The sequence below is a fragment of the Fukomys damarensis genome, unplaced genomic scaffold (assembly GCF_012274545.1).
Source record: "Fukomys damarensis isolate Sample0158 unplaced genomic scaffold, DMR_v1.0_HiC HiC_scaffold_3, whole genome shotgun sequence".
Classification (NCBI taxonomy): domain Eukaryota; kingdom Metazoa; phylum Chordata; class Mammalia; order Rodentia; family Bathyergidae; genus Fukomys; species Fukomys damarensis.
This window is the reverse complement of record NW_022900915.1, coordinates 34,391,545-34,415,790: the sequence shown is the minus strand read 5'-3', so window position 1 is coordinate 34,415,790 and position 24,246 is coordinate 34,391,545. Positions and strand designations below refer to the sequence as shown.

Here is a 24,246-nt window from a genome sequence, read left to right as displayed (position 1 = left end):
TATTTTACTGCAACTTCTTTTGTGGCTTCGATCTAGTATTAATGTAGACTGTTTTTTTCAAATCAAATCAATCTTTACTATGAAGCAGGCAACCCTGATGCAGGCACGAGGATAGATGAAGAAATACATTAGTCTGTGTTGGATTACTTTTGCCAGCTTTTATCATTTAATCAATAGCTTCATAACCCAGTATTTTTAAAATTCAAAAATAAAAATAATTACAAAGGCTCTTTCATAGAAATAGTAAATGAATAGCCTTGAGACAGCTGAAATCTCTTCTTACATAACTCAATTATGCAGAGATACTGCTTAGAAGTCTCCAAATTCAAGGCCTCTGTCTGATACTTTAACATTGTTAATGATAATTCTTTAGTCTGTAATAGTAGGTCATTGCTATGGTTACTCTACAATGGTGCAACACATTGCTTTCCCCTTCAGCTATTCGCTGAGACCTGGTAACCACATTTGTTGCCTAGCAACAGTTTTGTGACAGTATCACAATCTGGGAATTACAACAATAAGGATGCTATGGCTGTGGTTGGTCGGCCAGAGAGCAGAAAGCTACAGTCTGTGCATGTGACTTATCTGTGTGAGCCGGCCCTGCTAGAGATCCCCTCCCTTCACAGGTGCCCTCAGCCACCTCTCCTCTGGGCTGGCCTCATGAGCATGCATTTTGGAACTCAGCTCCAATTCTGAAGTCAAACCCTTGAGAAATATCCCCCAACTCTACTGTAGTCAGACTAAAAAATGAGGCCATTTCTCTATTTTCTTACTCATTTCAGGCAAAATTCAAATTATTTGAAGGAAAGGAAGGATGATCATTGGTTTATCTTGTTAAAGCCTAATGTGCTGAACTGTATTCTCACAATTTCTAATAGAATTAGTGACAGAAAAAAATATATAATACTATATATATCCATCAATGGATGTATTCAATTTCAAATTATTTAGGACATATGGGGCATCCAGACACTTTATTATTTTTTATTTATTCAAATGATAGTCTTAAAGGATCCTTTTGAATTTGGAAGCATTCATATTCTCCAAACATAAGTGAGCAATTGTAGACACTCCCAGACCTGCCTATTTTAAATAAAATTTTGTGGGTCTATCTAGAAGGAGGCTTAGTTTCTGGAGAGGTTTACGAAATATCAGTATCCCTGTAGTGTTTCCAACCTGAGTTCCAGTCCAACAACAACTACTACAGTGCACTCATAATGATAAAATATTTAAAAAACTCAACTGTATTTTTTTCTTTGAAAGGGCATTCTCAGACGACACCCACCTCCAGAAACAAGCAGCCAGAAAAAAAGAAAAAGAAGAGGTGCCAATTGTCTCTTCTCCTTCCCATTTCCCAAGCTTCCAGCCACACTTAGCATTTCCTCTACAGTGATCACACTCACACCTCCGAGTGTTACCAAGGCTATGATCACTTTGTAAGCCTTCTCGGGGAAGTCCTCTTATAATTCCTCCCGCCCCCTGAAAGCTAACTCAATCTGTGCATCTAGAGGGATTTAACAAGTCAATGGTCTGAAGTGATTTTAACTCCTTTATTTCTTTTTTCCTGGTGATAGTCTTTCTGAAGGAGGAACAAATTTCCCTGGTGATAAAATTCCCACAAAAGCTTTTTAGTTTTAGCTTATGATGACTCTCTGTTGATTACTCCGAGGATGAAAAGACCACTTCCCGGAGATAACTGAATACCTGCACTAGCTCTCCACATAACCCTACAACAGCGTGTGTGTGGCTGTCAGAGGAATGGAATTGGTAAGAGCAAAGATAGTAAGCAAGGTAGGTCACCAACTGGATTACAGAGAATGATGTGTGTGTGTGTGTGTGTGTGTGTGTGTGTGTGTGTGTACACGTAGAATTCTCTAAGGAATGACAGCATGAATATTTTATACAAAAATATCTTTTCTAAATTTTTGGAAATCTATCTTTGATAATTTTTTAAAAAGCACATGAAAGTTGGATAATTGCAGGTCCATCTTGGGCTGCATGTACACATTTCAAACATGTTTGGAGGCCATTTAAAAATTCAGGGATAAAGCCCAATGAAAATATTTACAAACTAATATGAAAATCTACCCATGACAGCACTCAATGAATGGAAACTTCTGAGAGTGGCTTTGTAGTACTAAAAAAGACATCATTTTAGGGGAAGTTAAGAGTTGTGCTATTTATTCCATCAATATAGAAACACTAAGCCATTATTAAACTATGTGCTTGTAAAAAGATAGAAGGGGTTGAAGTTCAAGTAAATACAGAAGCACCCATTTACGAATGACTTGCAATGGGAAAACCAGTCCATTTAGCACTGTTATTTAAGAGATAAACATAGCTTTGCAAGGGGGCAGGCTCTTTCCTCTACCCCAACATTACCCCTATCAAAAGTTCCCCTATGTATGGGCTGTGAACTCCTCTCCACTTTTCAAATTCCCATTTTCCTATGCCAGAGACACCTACACAAAGTAGGGAGTAAAGTGTTTTTCCACATGAACCGCTTGCCAGTTTTCAGGGAATGATTTCTCTATTCTTTTGCATTGCAGGCTTACATATTCTAGCCAGCCAGTTCCTTTTGGGGTGAATTCAGTTTCCTAATCCATAAAAGTAATTCAGTATAAGAGTGAAAGGTAAAGGGTCACAGTGCGTCACTAGGAAAAACTGGCTTGGTTCAGTCTCACTCGGTGCTTTGATGGCAGTGACCTCTGGAGCTACTTTGGACACTGGTAGGAATACTTCTGGTGGACCGGAAGAGGCTGTTGGCATCAGGTGGGAGGTCGGGGATGGGTGGACCTCCCATTATTTTCAGGGAAGAACAGTGTGTTGAATTGTTCTGCAGCCCACATGGTTTTCAAGTGTTCCACAGCTATTCATGTAGTTGAAAAGCCTATTTATAATTATATGGGCTTATAATTTGAATCTGTTCTGCAAATAAAGTACTTTTTGTACAGTTTTCATATATACTGAATTTTCTTTTTTTCTTTTTGGTACCAGGGATTGAACTTGGGACCTTGTGCTTGCGAGGCAGGTGGCAGAACCACTGAGCTAAATCCCTGGCCCTATACTGAATTTTCTAGGAGCGCAACCACCTTATACATTGTAAGATATGGTATACTTTGTGCTTTCCAGATTACCAGGAGTGGTTTGCCCTTTGAGAAAATGTGGATGTGCAGTACCACTGCCCACGGTACTTTAATTAAGCCAGTAAGCATAGCTGGATGACCCTGCATCTGGAGCTGTCAGATTCACGGTGATTCCAGGCGCAGGACCAAGGATCTGACTATTATTACTACGCCTTCTCATGTAGATTTGCCAGTGTACTTTAAATATTGAAATGCATATTCATTTTATTATGAATTACTTTTATTCTTGTATATTGACTACAGCAGTACAGTGATGTAACAATCTTGTAAGTAGACTGTTTTCCTCTGAAGTTTATTTCATGATAGGAAAAGCACTGTGTAATATCTGTTATAGTCGCAAGTGTTTAGATAATCAGGGTCAGCTGAAATAAAAATGAATAATTCTGTTTTATTACCTTACAGGCTAATTCTCTCAATAATTTGAACTCTGCCTCTTTGATGTTTTACAGAGCAGAGAATAGTTACTTTTATTTTCCATATGTTTGTTCCATAAATCCTGTTTGTCAATGATGTCATGCACTGTGAAAAAACTAAGAGGAAGGGGATCTTCTAATTAAAATACTACACTGAATATTTATCCTGGACTTAGCACTTGTTTTAGAAAATGAACTGTGGCCAATTTCAAGGCAGTAATGGCAGCACAAATGGTCAAAAGGATTAGAAACCCTAAATATGAAGGATGAGACTATAAATCATATGAGAAAGATCAAATTGCTGAAATGTATAATTTGTTTTCCCCAAAGACTACATATTTAAGAAAAGTGTCTTATAATGGAACTGACATAGAAGAAAGTTATAGTCATATAATAGCTTTTAGAAATTTAACAGAAAATGGTTGAAAAGGGTACTGAGAGTAGAATGCTCAAAGAACAGAACAGTGTCTCTGCCATGTACACTGCCCTCGCTTCTCCCTGTCCTAACTCCAACCCCAATGTTTCCTACAAGTTGGCTTTGTCCAAACCCCTCTGTATTTGATCTCAGTGCTTATGATTTTTTTTGAAGGGAGGTGAAGGAGGAGCAAAAATGATTCCAAAGTATGCTAGTAAGTTAGCACCCCAAATCCTGATGTTTGTTTTTGCAGATGTAAACTACTCTGAAGTAACATCCCATTTTATGTAGCAGTTGTCTCGAAAAGTTATATGTCAATAGAATTTTGGTTTGTTTGGGTTTTGGAGACAGCCCAGGGCCTCATGCATGTTAAGCACAAGCTTTATCACTGAGTGGCACCCCCAGCCCTTGAAGTAGGATATTCTTAAATGAAGAAGTACTTTATTTAGTTTATTCATGATTCCCTCAATAGAAGGAATAATTCTCTAAGAAAGCAAATGTTTTCTTCAGATGTACAAACACACACAGATACACATACACACACACACACACACACACATACACAAAGAGGAATCAGACTGGTCAGAGATGAATTTTACTGATGAACAATAAGTAAAAAACAGTAAACAGAATGACAGGAAGCCTGTAGCATAACATACCACCAAAAGATAAACCAGAAGAATTTCTTGGTTAGTCATTCACTATTCCAATTACTGCTAGTCACTTTATTTTACATGGTTCCAGACCAACAGGTCAGAGAATAATGCATAATCAACCATCTATGCATAATTTACATGTTAGGTTCTGTTTAGAATATGGAATATCACTATTCACAAAGTCATCTTGAAATGTGAAGGATCTTTAAAAATCTTTGTTTCAGTGGGATAAATGCCAACATATGCTCTTTTATTCTCAACATGCACCCCAGTACCTAAAAAGAATGCATTTCTAAAGCAAAAGGTAATGAATAAACTTTGTGAGTTTTCATGATAAAGGAGGAAAGAAGCTAGAGAGAAAAAGAAACACATTAATATTAACAGGGTAACATGTCTATGGTACTTTCAAAATGACAAGGCTTGATTTTAAAAATTGATCTTTAACAAGAAAAAGAAGTATGGGCAATTAGGAAGTAATGAAGACCTTGTCAATATAGCTATGTTGATAATAACAGGTAAGGGAATTCTTGAGAGAATCTAATATATAAAAATCAGGAGGTCTGTAATATGCATTATTGAGTCCCAGTGGGATTAGCTAATGAATTTATGAGCTCACCAGCAGTTATTTTTAGAAAGTTATAAAGAATCAGAGAAATATCAGAGCGCTGAAAAATAATGTGCTTTCTAAAAAGAAATATATATAACTACTAAATTTTTATCGAAAAGTGAATTCTAGAATTTGTAAGGAGAATATAATATTAAAAATACAAACTTAATGATGTTTGAATAGAGAATGGCTCCTAATAGAGATCCTACAAATTAGAAGGGCTAGGGCCACACTGGGCGGTGGTGAACGGAAGGTGCTCAAGACCAGCAAGGGAAGCGCTCGCCGTGCTGCCTGTTAAGTTAGGAGATTTGGCCTGTGCCTTCCATCTCAGACATGGCTGCCAGCGCGTCACAGAAGGCATTGTGTTGCAGCCCTAAAGGCACTGAAGTCATATATGACCTAAAAGACAGAGGCTAAAATAAAGGAATGGAATCTGGGGTGGAAACTTGGGGACCATCTGCAGCTTCTCGGGAAGCCTGTCCTTTGTTTAGCAACAACACCGGAAGTTAATCTATTTGTTTTGGTACCAGAGATCGAACTCTGGACCCTTCCCTTGCTAGGCAGGTGGCGGTACCACTGAGCTAAATCCCCAGCCCAGTTAACTTATTTTTGAGGGGGAGTAGACAGCCCTAGTAGCTATGTCTCTGACACCAAACCTGGGGGTAGATCTTTCATTAGTAATCAACCTGTTCCCAGTCAGTAAAAAAGCATACATTTTTATTATTCCGATGTTCACTGAACCCAGATAGCTAGTGTAGTTGTGCTTTCTCTGGTTTGAATTCCTGGTTCACATTCTACTTTCAGAGTTGCCACAAGACCTGGCTCCCAGAGATACATTTTCCCTTTGGAGACTTGAGCCTAAGTGTGGGCAAAAGCCCTCCTTTGCCAGTTTCCCTCTCATTTTCTTCTGGCATTTTATTTGACGTCAGTATTATTTAAGCATACTTTTTGTGTATATGAGAAGTTTAAAGTGATACCATAGGATACTATAGTATAGTTACCATAGTTAAGCAAATGAACATATCTATCTCACTGCAGCTTTCTAAATGTGACATAAGAAGCTAACATCTACTTATCAATTAAAATCCTAAATACATCACAGCTTTTTAAACTATATTTCTCATGCTGTACATTAGACCTCTAGTCTTTTTCATGTGGTACTTTGTATCTTTTGACCTACATTTATTTCTTCCACTTCTCCCTACTCATGGTAACCACTGTTATAACCTCTCTATATTTGACTTTATTTATTTATTTTTTTTGGTACCGGAAATCGAACTCGGGTCCTTGTGCTTGCGAGGCAGGCCACTGAACTGCGGAGCTAAATCCCCAGCCCCTCTATATTTGACTTAAAAAAAAAAAAAAGATTCTATGTACAAATGAGATCACGTGCAACATTTCTCCATGCCTGGGTTTTTCCCTTAGTGCAATGTTCCCCAGGTCCACCCATGTTGTGGCAAGTCCCCACCAAGATCCCAATGGACTTCTTCACGGAAATAGAAAATATAACCCTAAAATTCAAACAGAACCACAAAATCCCTAACTAGCCCAAGCAATTCTGAGGAAGAAAAACAATGTGGTAAGCGTCATTTTTCCTGGTTTAAAATTGTATTAGGAAGTTACAGTCTTCAAAACAGTATGGTATTCGCATGAAAACAGAAAAAACCACAGAACAGAAAAGACAGACTGAAAATAAATCCAAACATATACAGGCAACCGATTTTGATAAAGGCACCAAGAAGACACATGGAAAAAGGCTATTTCTTAAATAAATGGTATTGGGAGAACTAGATTTCCTCAGGCAAAATGGGGACATTGGATCCACATCTTACACTATACACAAAGATCAAGTCAAAGTGGGTACAAGATCTACGTTTAAGACCTAGATGATAATATGCAATAAGAATCCAAAGAGAGCCTAGTAAAATATTTCAAAGTAGTGAATAAAAAAGTAAGAGTTAACAGGACACCATTTACTAACAATTCTGCTCCTGTCATACATGTAGACGATTCTGGTTTTTCATCCCTTAGAAGATTGCTTTGGAGGTAGTAAGGAGTCGGAATGAAGAATACACCGTCATAGCATAACATGTCTGCAAACAGGAGTATGGAGCACGGTGCTTATTCTCTAAGCTTTTCTATTCAGTTCTTTACCCCACCGTTTTATTTTGTTGTTGTTTTGGTTTTTGAGACAAAGTGTTGTCGTGTAGCTCGACTGGTCTCGAGCTGGAGCTCACGTTGTGGCCCAAGCTGGCCTTGCACTGTTCTCCCTCAGCTCCCCAAGTGCTGAGATTACAGGCACGCGCCACCACGCCCATCTCAGAGTTCTTCATTTCTATGAATGGACACATTTTTTCTGCTAGTCTACTTCAGAGACTGAGTCCTCTTCGTGTGCTCTCCCCCGTTAGCTGCTTTACCATCCCATGAGTTAACAAATCCTGACAACTATACCTCAGTAAAGTTTTTCTAGTCTTTCTTATTTCCCATTCCCTCTGCTACTTAGATTTAATAATGTATCGTTTTGAATCCAGACTCATAACTCCTTTCACTGTTTGCTCTTCTCCCTTCTATTTTGTACCCTTGCTAACAAATGAAGGATTCTAAAGTATCTTTGTGTCTTAGACCTCTTCTTCTGCTCAGTATTATCCAATGGTTCTCCATTATAGATCATATTATGTAGAATACCTTGATTTGGTTTACAGCCTTTATCCTCTAGCTCCAGCCTGCTTTCTGTGGTAACGATTGCCTCTACTCATCTGGAAGTTTCCCCTTTCCTCCCAGGTCCAGCTAAACTGACATTTCTTAAACATTTTCAAATTTTTAAGACCCCTGACTTTAAAACAATCCTGATTTACTCAACATATTGTATTGTCTCTCTGTATCATCTTCTGTCTTAATATTAGAAGGCAATGCCCCAGTCCCTACCTTCTAAAGCCAAATCTCAAGAACTGGACATCTGTTATCCTAGTGATTACAAAATTCTCCCGGAGCTGATGTTTTTATGCAAATCTTTTGAAGGCTGGGGTCAGACTTTACTCACCTTCAGCACAGATTAATAAATCTACCTTATCCAATTTCTGAACAGCATGCTGGCCTTTACAGTTAAGAAATACAGTTCTTCCTTTGTGCCTCCACCCCTGTCTCTCTGCTCATCAATAAACTAAGAAAAATTTTTAAAAAGGTTTATTTAGGATTGTGACAGAATGACAGTTGTATGCTGTGTGACAGTCCTGAACAGAATTCACCGTACAACTGATGCTTAATAAGTATTATTAAAACATAACACATAGAAGGCCGGGGATTTAGCTCACTGGCGCCACTGCCCGCCTCATAGGTGCAAGGACTAGCGTTTGATCCCTGTTTAAAGAAAAAAAAAAAAATGTAACACATAGAAACAGAAACTGGCTATTGGTTTCTGTAAACTTTTGATAATGATTCTTGTTTTGAAATTTAAGAAGAAAACAGAAGATTATGGAAGATAAAATGCAAATTTGTATAGTTTAGTGCTACCGGTATTCTGAATACCGTGGATGAATTATGTATGAATGTTTATATCCAAAGAATAGTTTCAAAAATTACTCCGTAAGACTTTAAAAGCATAAACCTCTGCTTGTAGCCACTAGAAGGAGGCCAGAGGCCAGTGGTAAAACAGCTATTATAGATTACCTGAATCACTCAATGATTTGGAATTGCATTAACCTATTCTAGGACAATCTAGGGAGAGCCACTGTGTTCACAATATTAAGTGACACAGGCTAAGTGTTTGTGTCTCCTACCTCCACTGCTAAATTCATATAATGAAATCCAATCCCCAGTGAGATGGTATTTGGACATGGGGACTCTGGGAGGTGCTTAGGTTGTTGTGAGGGAGAAACTTCATGTACTCCATTAGTGCCATTCGGAAAGAGGCCCCGGAGAGTTCGCTGTCCCTTCTGCCCTGGGAAGCTACAGTGAAAGACTTTGATCTTGATCCAGAAAGCAGGTCATCACCAGATACTGACTCTGCTGGCACCCTGATTTTCCCAGCCTTCAGAACTGTGAGAAATAAATTTCTGTTGCTTATAAGCTACCGAAGCAGCCAGGTGCAGTGGTGCATGCCTGTAATCCCAGCACTAGGGAGGCTAAGGTTGGAGGATCACTGGGAGTTTGAGGCCAGCCTGGGTTCCATAGTGACTTTGAGGTCACGTAGTTTCACTTTGACCTCTGGAGGCCCTAGGGACTAAATCCTGCCATACAGATGCCAACTGTGTCAATGAAACTGAGCCTCAAGGAAAATTCTGGAGAGAATGCTTTTGGTGAGCTCTCCTGGTTTGCAATACTCAACGTGTATTCTCAGTCTCTAAGCAGATGGTGCTGTCCGTGATTTGACTGAAGGGGATGGGGAAAGTCTAGCTTGAACATCTCCGGACCTGCACTGTTTGCTCTTTCTTGGCTGATTTTATTCTGTGCCCTCTGTTGCAATGAGCAGTAGCTGTGAATACAATAGCTGTCAGTTCTGTGAGTCTTTGTAGTGAATTATCAAGATAAGGTGGGCTGACTGATGCAAACTTGTAGATGACATCTGAAGTGAGTAGGTTTGGAACTCTAGAACTTTACAGATGAAAGAAAATAATCTTGCTAAGTGGGGTGTGGTGGTTCATACCTGTAATCCCAGCATTCTGGGAGACTGAGGCAAGACTACAGGTTCAAGCCCAGCCTAGGTAACTCAGCAATTTAGTGATAACCTGGGTCAAAATAAAATAATAGCAATAAAAAAAGGGCTGAGGATGTAGTTCAGTGTAAAGGTCTTGTGTTTGATCCCCAGTACTACACACAGACACACAAATCTTGCGAAACTGGTCATGGTAGTGGTGGTACATGTCTGTAGGCTGAGGCAGGAGAACTGTTTGACCCTGGGAGTTTAAGGGAAGCCAGCAAGATCTACATCTCTTAAAAGAGAAAGGATAAAAGGAAGGATGGAAGGAAGGAGAAGGGGAAAAGAGGAGGAAAGGGAAGGGAAGGCGAAGAGAGGGGAGGAGAGAAGGAAAAAGATGAAAGAAACAAAAGTATGGCTGGCATTAGTGTTTTGATTTGGGGAGAATTAGGGCCTTTACTATGCTGTGATCAAATCTACTAACATACATCTTTACTTACTTATTTATTTATTTATTTATTTGTACCGGGGATTGAACTCAGGTCCTTGCACTTGAAAGGCAGGCCACCGAACCACTGAGCTAAATCCCTGGCCCCTATCTTTAATTATTTTACTACTACACATTTGTTGGTAGGACAATAATTGGATCTTAAAGAACATTTTACTTTTAAGTACTTATTGATAAATAAACATGCATTTGTTTTTTGTATACTGATTTTATATCCAGCAACCTTTCTGAATTATCCTATGTATCCTAACAATCTTCTTAGGGTTTTATTCTCTACATAAATAATCATACCATGTGTGAAGCATTTCAGTTTTGTGTTTTCCTGTTTAATTTGTAGATTTTAAAATTTCTTCCAGTTATAAATTTAAGAAAACTTTTACACTATAAAGAAATAGCTTCAACTATATTCCCACCATTAATGAAAGAGATGAGTAAAAGCATGTAAAGAAAATTATAAGGAACAACACAAAACTGGCATTAAGTTGCTGCACTTTCTGTTTTGACTGATTTCTTAATAACACACTTTAGGAAGTCCAGGCTCTGCCAGGCAGTTTCATTCAGCCACCAACGAACAGCCCTGGCATCTCTCTCCTGCCTGGTCAGACGGACCGAGTGGGGGTCCGTTATGCTCATAACATGGTGTTAGCTTTTCACCCTAGTTAAGGTGACATGGAAAGAGCCTATTATTGTTACATTCAGTCTCTGGATCCAGAGTTGTCCTCAGTCTGTCGGGTAGTACTTTCATTGTATTTTCAGTTTTTTCCCCCAAGGACCTTTCTCCCAATGTTTTTCTTCCCCTTCTACACACCAAAAATTCTTAAATGCCCTGTACTCATTCACAAGGTACCACTAATACATATATGAAGGCATTGATTTCAAAGTAAATAATATATTCATAAATGTATCGTGTGAGCATAATAACTTACTAATTTTTTAAAAAATTTTATTTTTGAGATAAGGTCTCACTATGTAGTTCAACGCTGGCCTCAAACTCATGGGAATCCTCTTGCTTCAGCCTCCCAAATGCTGGGTTTATAGGCATGCACCAACATGCCTGGCTCTTACCTTTCATTAGTTGAAAAAATGCAAGAACATATTAGGACTGACCAATTAATATCAGATAATATTACAGAGTATTAGAATAAAGAGAATTCATGAATAATTAATTTGAACATGAAGTTCCACTAACGACTGATTTATGATAAAAACTGTACATAATAATGATTAAACAACTACTAGGAAGGGGTATGAAAATTATTTACCATCATAATCTTTTAATCTTTACTGTAACCATACTGGATTAAGAATACATCTGAAAACTATAACTGGGCTTTTCACATGGGCTTTTTTTTTGGGTACTGGGGATCGAACTCAGGTCCTTGCACTTGCGAGGCAGGCAGCAGAACCACTGAGCTAAATCCCTGGCCCTCTACATGGGCTTTTATTACAATTGTCCACATGAAGCATCGGCTGAAATCTTTCATTATTGCTTAAGAAATTAAATTTTCTTCCTCTGGAGTTAAATTTACTTCTGAATTTGTAAATATTTACACTCTCAGGGGGCTCTCAACACTGCAACTTTGTAATATGTGTAATAGAATTTGTCAAGAACATATTATTCCCATTTCTTTGCTCTACATAATGGCTGTAAGCAACAGTTTAAATTTCTTTGTAAGGCTATCAAAGTCCTTTTCTTCTAAAAGTGTTTTAAAATCAGAATGAGACTTATTACCTGGATCTTAATAAACTAGCAAAGGACAGGGATTATTTGTTTATATTTTAAAAACATTTTAAGTTTTTATTTTATATCAGTACATGTTTGCAGCACATCAGGGCTGCATTCTTGGGGCATTGGTACATTAATATAACAGATCTTACTTCTTTTTTCAAGGGATGGAGATTATTTTTTCAAAGATTCTCAAATATATTCTTGGTCAGTACTGTAGGTAGATGGCAACTATCATTTTATTTCTACTCCACAGAGGACATTTACAGTCACACTGACGGGGAAAGTTAAGATTAACTTAGTGTTTGCTACGTCTCCGGTACCTCAGTAAGCATCTTCCTTTGCCACTTCACGTAACCTGAGAACAATCCTTCGAACACTGTGGTTTCATCCTCATTTCCCTGAAGAAGCTGACCTCTAGAGAGGTTACCAACACCTTCTAAAGTCAGAATGATTCGCGAATAAGAACATGTGCTGCACAAAGGCGGAGGTTATTTCTGTCCTGCTCCTTTATTCCTATTGCCAGAGCAGTGCCTGATCCTTAACAGGCTCCCGATATATTTGCTGAGCTAGCAGAGTTCAAATCACAGGATCTCAAACTCTAGAGCACAGGGCCACTAGAACATAAGCCAGTTGATGGTATCAGTTTAAGGAAGATTGCTTGCTTATTTTTTTCTTCATTGAGTAAGGAGATTTAGTGTGTCTATTTCTTGAGTTAGAACAAGAAATGAGAAATAAATGGTACGCCAATGTGCATTTTCAGAAGCCAGTTTGGTACAACCAAATTTTACAAAATGAGGATAAATGTCCTATACATATGCCAATATATATATCAATACTCCCTCTACAACACCTTCCCATCTATAGACTGAACTGTTTAAAACTCCAGGAGAATCCAGTTACCCCTTGTTGATCAAAGAATAGGGCATCTGGATGACTTAGCAGAGCTGCCCCAACTGGACAGCATTTTTCTTACTGAAATGTCAACAGTGTACTACATTCAAAAAGATAATATAAACGTTTGATGAATTTTCCTATTTAATTTGTGTAGACCTACATTTCCTCCATGCTCCCCTCTATTTTCTTATGAAGCTCGATGAAAACCTATTTTTAGATCTAGTTTTCCTGGTCGTTTTTCAAGATGTGCACAGAACACAGTAGTTACCATAGCAGCCATGTCACCAAATAAAAGGATGCTACATGGCACCGCATATGATGTGAAAACAGTGAACGCGATACAGACATTATTAATGTTGTAGTTTACCAAATATGTTCAAGAAACCTGTGTATGTATTTCTTTATATCCATACATTATCTTTTCTCTAAGGCAGCACCTTGAGCACGTCTCGAATGTGGGAAGATGAGCATTTGCTCTCAGCTGACTATGGACAGCAATCTCTGAAAAGCTATGAAGCAAAACTATTGGAGAAAAGAACCTCAAGGTGAATGCTTCTCACTTCAGACAGCCAATCAATAGGTCATTTCCTAAACATGAGGTTTCTGTGTAACCGTTTCAGCTCAGTATTTTTAAAAGAGTAATTTACTCCCACACAGCACAGCAAGCTTGTAGACTCGGACACAGGAGGCGACACCAGCACCATTTTCACTTATCTATAACTTGTACCTCTTTCTGACACGAGAGAACGAACAGAAGGATGAGGGGCAGCACACCAGTCTTGGTGAAACATGTTCGCCTGGATACGACACGTTTCTTACTGTTAAAGGTGAAGTGGAGAAAACGTTCGGAATTAGGGAGGATGAACCTTCAAGATACTGAAATGTAGTATCTAAAATAATTATGGAAAAATTTTAAACTTGAAGTTTCAACTTGTGTTTTACTTATGTGAGACAAAATATTGTGTTTTAATTAATAATACTTCTCATTATTTCAGAATTTCATTTGATCCAAAGAGAGCAGTTTATGTTTTACCATCACAGAGGAAACATCTAACTTATTCAGACAAGTGAACAAAACTATAAACAAAGCAATTCTTGGGCCAGGGATTTAGCTCAGTGGCACTGCACCAGCCTTGCAAGCAGAAGGTCATGAGTTTGAACCTCATACAAAAAAAAAAAAAGAAAGAAAGAAAGAAAGAAAGAAAGAAAGAAAAAGAACAAAGGAAGTAGTTCTCGCTGGGTGTCATGGTGTGTGCCTGTAATCCCAGTACTTGGGAGGCTGGCTCAGGAGGATTGCTAGGAGTCCAAAGCTGGCCTGGGATACATAATAAATTCAGGCCAATTTGAACCACATAGGCAAGGCCCTGTTCAAGAAACAAACAAAAAAGTAGTTCTAGAAACAAGTATTTCAATAAAAGTCACTTTTAATATTCATAACTGGAATTAAGAATTTTTCTTCTATTATGAGCAATTTCATAGTCAGAACAACACATAGCTATATATTTAAAAAGAATATCATTTACTGGAATCTTATCAAATTAGATAGCAAGACAAATAAGATGAATCATTATGTAGTAGTAGTGCTCTTCAGTTGAAAAACTTATCCCTAAAAGTGACTGAAATATTCTCACAAGGCACATTAAAAAGTTTAAATGAAAATTGTTTTCACAAGGGAAAAATGTCAATCTTCACATCCCATAATTTGCTTTGCCACAGTCATTCTTATGTTATTTAATCACCTCACATGCCAAAAAGAAAAAAAAAATCCTGTTTATTAGGTCTCTGGTGAAACCTCTTAAGTGTTGAAGCTTTAGGCCCCAGAGCAAGATTCTACAAATTTTAAACCCCTAGAAATGTTCACAGATGTTGAATTACAGGGTTACATATGGTGCTAAATACACACCCTTTAAGTGGCTACTTTTATAAGCAATTCTTATTTAAAACAACTTTGGAATGAAATTCATTTGTACAAGGTTCATTCTTTTTTTAAAATAGTTCCTTCTTAATAAAACTTTCTCTGCTTATTGAATATTTTCCTCATATTTCTCCATAACTAAGTTCATCACAATGAGTAGTCTACTTTTTAAAAGTCAAACATGGAGTTTTTCTTTTGGCTAGAATCTAAACTTTCTCTTTTAGAAAAAAATAGTGATACATCAGATATATACTGGTATAATTCTGATACTTCAGAATGATATATGAAAAATGAAGTTGAATATATAATATTCTAAAAAATGAACTCAGGAGTACTAAGTTTAAAAACAAAGTTATTTAAAAATAATTTCAAGCTTACATAAAAGTTGCAAGACAATATAGATAACTTCTTTCTTTCTTTTTTGTGCCAGGCAGTGGAACCACTAAGCTTAATCCCTGGCCCCTAATATAGATAACTTCTATCTTTTACCCAGACTCACCATTTTACAAAACGCATCATGTTTATGATTTGCTCTTTCACACTGTAAGCACACACACATATATATATATATATATGTATGTATACATATTTTTAAAAGTACTTGAGAGCAGACTGTAAATGCTATGCCTTTCAGTATGCATTTCCCAACGACAAGGGACTTCTCTTTGGAAGCCACAGTAGTTACTGAACACAGCTTCACCACTGATTCATTATCTGGGACTTTACTATTTCTACGTCAGTTTTACCAGATGTCCTTTCAGCCTTCTTTATTCTCTAGAAGAGAATCTAGTCCAGGTTCACACACTGAAAACTATTAAGATTTAATGATCATTTCCTTTTGCTTTTATACATTTCTATAGAATTTTAAAAGTTTTATTTGGTATCTTTCTAGGGTGATTTTACTTAATTTCAATCTGAAACTTCAGAAAGAGAAGACCAATTTTATCACTATATTTTGTGATTTTCTTAAAGTAAACTCTTTTAGCAAAAACTTAGGATATATCTAAAATATGCCTGACTAAGTTTACGTATTGACAATTGAATGATTATATTACATCCTCAGGCTTTGCATTTAATATATAAAGCTTTCAACTCTCCCAAAGAAGGAAATTACTTGCTATCTCAACATATGTTTTTCTGCTATTTGGATATTAGTTCTTCGAGGGTTAACTGTAGTAAAATTAAAATCAGTCAAATTTTCTACTTACTAGGAGTTTTAGAAAGAGATTTCATGGAGAAGAGATAGAAATCAGTGATTAAAGTGAAGTTTCCAAAATATTTGAGGCTTATATTTAACTGTGATAATTTTTCTATGCTCATTAGAAAATATAGAATTAAATGCATACTTTGATTCTGAAGGCTAAAAATTGTGTACACAGCTGAACTGAGGGGGCTTGAAATTTAAGATCTATTTCTGGTTACTCTATCAATGTGCTTGAAATTCTGGATAAACTATTTAACTTTAATTTGTCCCAATTTCTCTATTCCTAATGGCAGAAGGAATATTGTTTACTACACAGACTACAAAGATTAGAGACAGTTAATCTACTGCAATTAGAATATGAAATGTAGAAAAGAATCACAAGCGTACTGTTACGATAGTCATCATAAGTGATTTGTTCAGAAGAACAAAGAAATGTCATTACTACTGTATGTTACAGGAAAAAAAGTAAAACACACACAAGTAAAAAGAAGAAAATGTAAATCAATGATAATCTTTTTTCTTTTTTTTTGTACTGGGCATTGAACTCAGAACCTTGCACTTGCGAGGCAGGCAGTGGAACCACTGAGCTAAATTCCCGGTGAAATCACTGATATTCTTACCAGTCATAATAAGCAGAGAAAATATCTTTTAAATATTAAAATGAAAATACTCAAATAAAGCAATCTGCAGATACACAAAAACTGAATGTGTTGTAAATAGGCCTGTAGTGCAAATCACCAAAAAGTGAATCTACAAGGAAATCCCCAGGACCAGAAATAATAAATACGAGAGTAAAAGTTAAAGATGAATTTTTTTCTGCTGTTAATTTATTCAAAAGTACAACAAATTTTTGGTATATGGTGGAGATTGAACCCAAGTCCTCATCCATACTACTACTGAGCTATACTCCAAATCTCAAAACTGAATCTTTAAAGCAAAAACTTTAACAATATATGGCGTGGTTTACAAGTATACGAGAGAAAATATTTATAATAATAATACAGCAAAGGATAGGGCTGTACAATATTAACCCTAAGCAGACATGATTAGGATGAATCAATGAACCCTAAATCCTGAAAGAAACCACTAAAAAGAGTTTTCAAAGGCCTAAGTAAAATGGCCTCAGAGCAATTAAAATGAAATATAAAAAGATATTTAAGTCAAAAGAACACAGAAAAGGAGAAAGAGCAAAAAACAAAACAAAACAAAAAAATCTAAAAAACAAAAAAATCTGACTGGACAAATAATGGGATAAAGGACATAAACAACCATGTCCATTACTACATGAAATTTAAAAGGAGGAGTCATTCCACTTAAAACCAAAATTAAAGACTACAACCTAAATGTTGGTGGGGATCAATTCAAACTCTTATATGAATATAAAATGGTAGAATTATTTTGGGAAATTATTGACAGTTTTGTTGCTGTGATTTAGTCTGATTGAATGATGTTTTTGAGACAAGATCTTACTATGTAGTCCAGGCTGACCTTGAACTCACTATGTAGCCCAGGCTGGCATTGAAATCATGATTCTCCTGTCTTAGCCTTCAAAGTTCTGAGATTATATGAGTGTACCATGATTCAGTGCTTGTTAGTTTTTAATAAAATGAGGCATATACATTCATACCATAATTCAGCGTTCCCACTACTAGCTATTGACACGAGAGAAAACAAACATCTACATGAATATGTATGAAATTATTCATAAAAGCCAAAAACTATACATTACCCAACTGTCCATTAAGAGAAAAATGGGATTTGGCCTGGTGGTGCATACCTGTAATCTCAACATTCAGGAGGCTGGGCCAGGAGGATCGCCTTGAGTTTGAGGGCAGCCTGGGCTACACAGTGCGTTCAAGACCAGCCTGAACTACACAGTGAGACCCTCTTTCAAAAGAGAGGAATGGCTAGACAAATTGGGACATACTCACAAAATGAATGACATTTAGTAATTTAAAACAATGAGGTAGTGATACATATGTCGGTTGGGATGAATCTTGCAAACATTATATTAGGTGAACAACCTTAAGCACAAATGAGCATATGACATATATACCACTTATGTGAACTTTAAGAACAAAGGAAAAAGTTCTGTGGAGATAAAAATTAGAACAGAAATTGCATGACACAGTAAGGAATATGAGGGAACTGACTAGAAGGAGCTAAGGAAAAAATATTAGGGGTGAGCGAAGTGCTCAGATCTGCATTAGGATGGTGTCTACAGTGAGTTGTTATGGGGTGAACGTGTCCCTGAGAATACACGTTGAAAACTTAATTCTCAGTACAACTGTGTTGGGAGGTGGAACCTAAAGACAGGGCTCCATTCTCACAAATGTATTCATGTCAATGATAAAAGGGGCTCGAAGCTGAGAGTTTGTGCTCTTGCCCTTTCTTTGCCCCTAAGCCATAGAATGATGCGGGAAGAAGGCTCTTGCCAAGAACGCCCTTTGGTCTTGGATTTCCCAAACTCTAGAACTGTGAGCCACTAAGTTTTTGTTCATCACAAACTACCTAGCTTGCATTTTGTTACAGCAGCACGCACACAAAAAGGCTAAGACGTGGGTACAGGCATGTTGCAGAACCCAACAATTTGAAAACTGAAGACCTGATCCGCTGCAACCAGCACAGAAAAGCTGAGACCTGGCCCCAGGATGGAGGGGTGGGAGAGCAGGCGGCAATGGGAGATGGAGAAAAGAAGACACACACACACACACACACACACACACACAGAAAAGCTGGGACCAGGAGGGACACAGCCCTGTGATGGAGAAACTGTGACCCAGTGCCTGATCAGCTTGTTTATTTTATAGTCTCAAGGGGGAAGTGCTAGGGGTGGGTTAAAAAAGTTAAGTACATTGTGTTCTGCTGAGAATATGGAAAGTGTCACATTCTCAGAAGTAGCTATGCTGTGATTTGTTATCTGGACCACTGAGAGCTTCATGATGTTCCACACATCACCTGAGCTGAAGGTCACAGTTGTAGACAAGAAATGTCTCTGGTACTTCATGTTTCGAGAGTTAGCTTTGCTCAGCACTCAGAGAGCAGCTGAAGACCCTCAGCTCAGTTGCTCTCTATATTGATCGTTTTACTATATGCAAAATTTATATCTAAAAATAAAAACAAAAGGTACCATATTCAATAATTCAAACAATGATAAAGGTATCAGAGCTTACAAGGACATATAACAATATTTCATTCATATCACTGAATAAAAACATTGCCCTGGGACATATTTTTTCATCTTTATGCAAAATCATTGGCCTACTCATGAACTAGACCCTCTTGGAAGCAGGAAAAACTAAGGTAACAACTCCATGCCAGTCTTTCCCCCCCCCAACCTTCAATAATCTAAATTTAGCAAAAAAAAAAAATGCTTACAATTGGATGGTGTTTCTACCTTGAAAAGATAGATTCATCTACTAATTTGTAGAGATCAATCTAAAAGCAACGCTATCAAGATTGCAAAGCAATTTGCCATAAAAACTGTGACATTCTAATCATGCACCCTTGGTGGCTCTTCAAGGAAAAATTTGACAGATCGATACGGTGTTAAGGCCAACATTTTCAGGTAATGTAGACAATCGTGGTACTTGTGAACTTGTCAATGACAGAGAGTACTTTACTGCTGAAGGGTTGGCATAGTTTCCAGAGAATGTTGAAAATTATAGTCCCAAACGGACAGTCCAGTAAAAATTCATCAACCCTTTTTTATTCTATAGACTCTTAATATGAGTCATTACATCCCAAGGTGGCAGAACTAATGGGCACATAATAATAATTAAAATTCTATGACATTTTACCAAGATATATGACAATGAAGTAAGAAAAATAGGTAATGTTTTCTATGAATAAAAGGAGACAACATAGAATTTTTAATGTGGATTGATACAAAGAATACTTGCAGTTCAAATACAGTTTGGCACTAAGCTGTCCTGACTAAAAAAAGTTTCAAATAACTGTTAATTTGGAAAATTCCTTCATGGAAGGACTAAATGAATCAATCTTTAATTTTCTCCTAGTTTTACAAAGGGAAATGGAAAGCAGTTGTTCTTGCCAGTACTGGCCTTCCATCCAAGTTGAAATAGTTTACAATTACTGATTTAACTACATGTTAAGAATCAAAACAATAATTTTAGTAACAAAATACATTCAATAATCTATTAGGGTACTGTTTCTCAGATGGAAAAATGACTTGGATATCTGTCATCTTTATTGTGTCATGCTACTTGCAGAGTTGGGAGAAAATTACCTTAGATAATCTAGGAAATTGAACAAATTTAGCAAAATTACCACATGAATGTTATATTTCTAACAATTTTACATGGAGTTTAAGGTAATGGTGGTGCTCTAGGTGTGTTGGTACTAGGATGACAAAATGATTACTGCATGTACTAGTTAAGTCATCAATAGTCAATCTTTCTGAAAGTTTGTTCGGTGGAACTCAAGGATTTTTTTCTTCGAGACAGGGTCTCACTATGTAGTTGAGGCTGGCCTTAAACTCATTATGTAGCCCAGGCTGGCCTCAAACTCAGGAGATCCTCCTGCCTCAGCCTCCTGAGCACTGGGATTACAGGCAGGCACCACCATGCCTTCTCAAAAATGTTGACGGAGGTTGATTCAAAGCCCCTGGCCAAAGTTTAGCAAGGCTCCTAATTGCAGCCTTTCTCAGAGGCATCAGCATGTGAACACTAGATAGAAAAGGGAAGACTTCAGTTGTGTACCATTTCCCAAACATATTTAAGCAATGATTTTGTCTTGGGATAGTTTTCTGGGTTTTATTGTACAAAATATACTTTGGAAAATTTTAATCTAGAGGTAAGACAGATATGAATCTAGAGGTACAGCAGCTGAAGAAAGGAGAAAGCAAAAGGGTATAATAGTGACTATTTCTTAGGCCACACTTCTCAGTGCTAACCGCTTTTAATGTAAAATGTTTGTACTAGCTATGCCCTTGTGTAAGTTTCTTAATTACTCATTGAGGATTAAAGTCTAAGCATGTGCTTTGCACACAGGCCTGCTTGAAAAATGAGAGCAGCTATTATTATTTGAATATTTTGGTACAACTTGCATAAATTAGATGGTTTTATTTGGTCATATATAAATAACACATTCATTCCTACTCTAATTCACTGTTGTACTCTCACAATATTAATTTCCAAGTGAAAGGTTCTGAGGAGACTTGCTCATAAGACATCTGCTTGCCTTTGCTTGCATTTAGATTTACCAAGGATCCGTTGTTGGAATGTTCGGGTACTATAATTCCACTGAACGATACAGGGACTAGTACAACAGGTGGCTGTTTCTGGTTATCTTCACACGTATTATCAGTCTGTACTTAAAACAAACTAGTAAGGCTAGTAAGGCAGAAGCCATCATCTCTAAATTACAAACACAGAATGAGGTCCACAGGATTCAAATGAACTGTGGAAGATCACAGAATTGGCAAGTGACGGTGACAGACTCCCATGTATATTTTCCTTACTTTCTCACGCTGTTCAAGGACTGTGGCATTAAATACTGGAGTCCTCAATCCCACATCACCTTCCCATTTTCTCTGTTTGGGGAGTACAGAGTGGGCACTTGCGACTTTTCAGCTGCGGCCCAGCATCTGCTTCTTCCGAAGTTCAGTGTGCAGGCACTGGCCAGCGAGGGGGACGTTTCATCCTTTAAAATGAGTTACTAATGTGGAGGAAGGGGGGCAGATTTACTTTTTCCTGAGAAAACAATAAAGTAATGGAAGATTGCTCTGTAGCACAAAGAGAGCACCGTATTTTCAAATAGTTACATCAAAGGCATTTGCAGTAGAACCGCACAGCCTCAAAATGGGGACATCTGCAGAGGCCCCGCGGTGTTCTCAGCCGCAGGAGAATCACTACCAGACTCCACCTCCTCCACCCCCGGTTGCCTTTCATCCCACGACTATCAAATGTTCACCTTAATGCTTCCCAGGGCATGGCATCATTTATTTTTTGGGGAATTTAATTAATAGCCTTTCTTGGCTTTCTTATTTATTACCCATCGTTTCTGGCTAATATGTGTTCGGCTTCAGAGCACGAATTTTGCTGCCTCCAAGGCTGTGTCCCCTCACAGTGCCTAGAACAGCGCCTCAGGCAGGATCGGCGTGCAACACACATTGGCTGACTGGTAAAGTCTTCTGAAACAGCGGGAGCCCAATGCATGCTGAATTGAATTAAAAACGAGTAACAGACATTTTCTGGGACAAGTTCTTCAAGTGTTAGTTTTCCAGAGAAAAGACTATTTTATTGAGAAAAAATAAAAAATATTCAAAAAATTTTAAATGCTTTTCAGAAAAATGTAGGTGCTAAATTCTAAACAGTAAAAATGACAAGATAATACACATTTTGCTTCTAACCTGCTGATGAGCCTGTTATTCTCAGTAACCTAATCATTTCAGTGAAAAGATCATAAAAAATATGATTGTGAAAAGCTCCCAGAATACAGGAAACATAATTTTAACTGTGTGTTTGGTTGAAAACTGAATTCAGTGCTGCTTTCTGCCTTTTGTATTAATAACATTCTCACTAAAAAGAGCTATTTATAGTCCACAGAAATATTAAGGATCCATGTATTATTCAGATTTATTTTTGCAAAATGTAGTAAAAGGAGGAAGTAAGAAACTTCGTTATTTTGATTTCTAACATATCTTTTCACTGAGGCAGATTTTAAAAAGACATAAACAGAAATGCAACACTCTACATATCTTTCTTTTATTTCCCCAAACAAAAGACCAACCAATGCTACCTGTAACGATACATGGCAGATTTCTGGAATTTGTTCAGGATGCTGCTTTTAGGCCCCTGTATAATCATTTGTACAGTAAAAGAACTTAATTGTGGTGAAGCCCTGCATTTCAGTAGGCTGTCAAGCCTATGCCTTGCTAGCAAGCTGCTTCAGGTTGGGGACTGTTCACATCTTTTTCTTTGCTCCTGTCGTCCTCTCTCCTCGCCAGGGGTTAGCTGCCTGCCCGCGCCATGCCTCGGGAAGTGTGAACTGTGACGGGAAGACGAGCCTCTGGAAACAGTGCGGCTTCCGTATGTCAGGGAGAAGACTGAGAAGAGCGGCGAGTTAACACTCCCACACCTGCAGATCTGAGAGGGTGAACGGGACATCAACACCACAGGGGCCGAGGCCTCCCTCCCTCCTTCCCTCCCAGCCCAGCTCAGGGGAGCAACTTCCGCCTAAACTGCACCCTTTCCGCATTCCTTTGGCCTCTGCTACGACTCTCTGAAAGACTACAGGATGTGGGGACACTGGGAACCAGATAACGCAGTGAGACGGATGCATTAGGCTACTGGCCGAAGGGCGGCAGGGAAGTTGTGTAGGAAGAATCAGACCTTGCCTTTCACATTTCCTCTTTCACGGACATGTCCTATTGTTTGTCAGCAGTCAACAGAAAATATACTGCAAAAGTGGATATGATGATCGCGTCCTACAACAGAGATGTTCCACGGTAAAACGATCCACGCCTGTAGTTTCGGTACAATGTTGTCCTCGGGAATTCAGATTGTGTGGTAACCTTCTAAGAGCGTAGTTCATTGCACTCCAGATATTTCCCGAGTGTCTTAGGTATGTCAGATACTTTAGGGAGAGGGCATACGAAGAAAAACAAGGCCTATATCTCACCCTTGAGGAAATCACGCAGTAACAGTGCGTCTTGGAAGGGCCCAAGACATATACCTGCCTTGTTCCAAATTGTGCCTTATGGTAAGTAGCATCAAAATAGAATTGATTCATGTTACACGAGGAATATATTATGAATATAATGAAAATGATTCTGCATTTCACACTTTGATACAGTTACCTCAGCACAGAGAACTAATACAGAGACCCTCCTACTAAAAACAATACTAAGCACACTTGCTACCAAATGCACACTTGTTTTCTTTAAAACAATGCTTCCTATTTTGGTATATTTTCACTAACTGAGTGGTTAGTAACCACATCAGATAAGTAAAAAGTAGCTTTCTTCCCCCAGATGGAATGGCCTTCTATGGGATATTAAATTAGGTTTCTAATGTTTCTTGAAGAACACCAGCTACATCACCAGCCTATCTGGTAAATGAGGGAAACATGCTCACTGAAGGCTCTCACCAGGGGAGCTGGCC

General features: G+C 37.9%; 1 protein-coding gene and 1 long non-coding RNA gene across 8 annotated transcripts in view; one reads left to right on the top strand and one right to left on the bottom strand.

The window, feature by feature from the left end:
* Positions 1-937: 937 nt before the first annotated feature.
* Positions 938-23,167, top strand: LOC104871334. 2 transcript variants are annotated; one of them, XR_004518609.1, is made up of 3 exons: positions 938-3,102; positions 13,432-13,546; positions 23,091-23,167. It is a non-coding gene; the product is annotated as an uncharacterized LOC104871334 (long non-coding RNA). The 2 variants fall into 2 exon arrangements; XR_004518608.1 differs by lacking the exon at positions 23,091-23,167 and adding an exon at positions 13,659-13,825 and having other exon boundaries at positions 939-3,102.
* The window catches only part of Fam172a (family with sequence similarity 172 member A), a 348,439-nt gene continuing 331,345 nt past the window's right edge, over positions 7,153-24,246 (bottom strand). For 5 of the 6 annotated variants that reach the window (XM_033767668.1, XM_010637189.3, XM_033767678.1 and 2 more), the window contains 2 exons: positions 13,729-13,819; positions 7,153-8,594 (listed from right to left, as the gene is read on the bottom strand). In XM_033767668.1, coding sequence (XP_033623559.1) covers positions 8,540-8,594; positions 13,729-13,819 — 146 coding nt within the window. In that variant the 3' untranslated portion in view covers positions 7,153-8,539. Of the gene's footprint in view, positions 8,595-13,728; positions 13,820-22,847; positions 23,230-24,246 lie in introns of those variants that run through there. The other variant, XM_033767672.1, reaches the window with a different exon arrangement.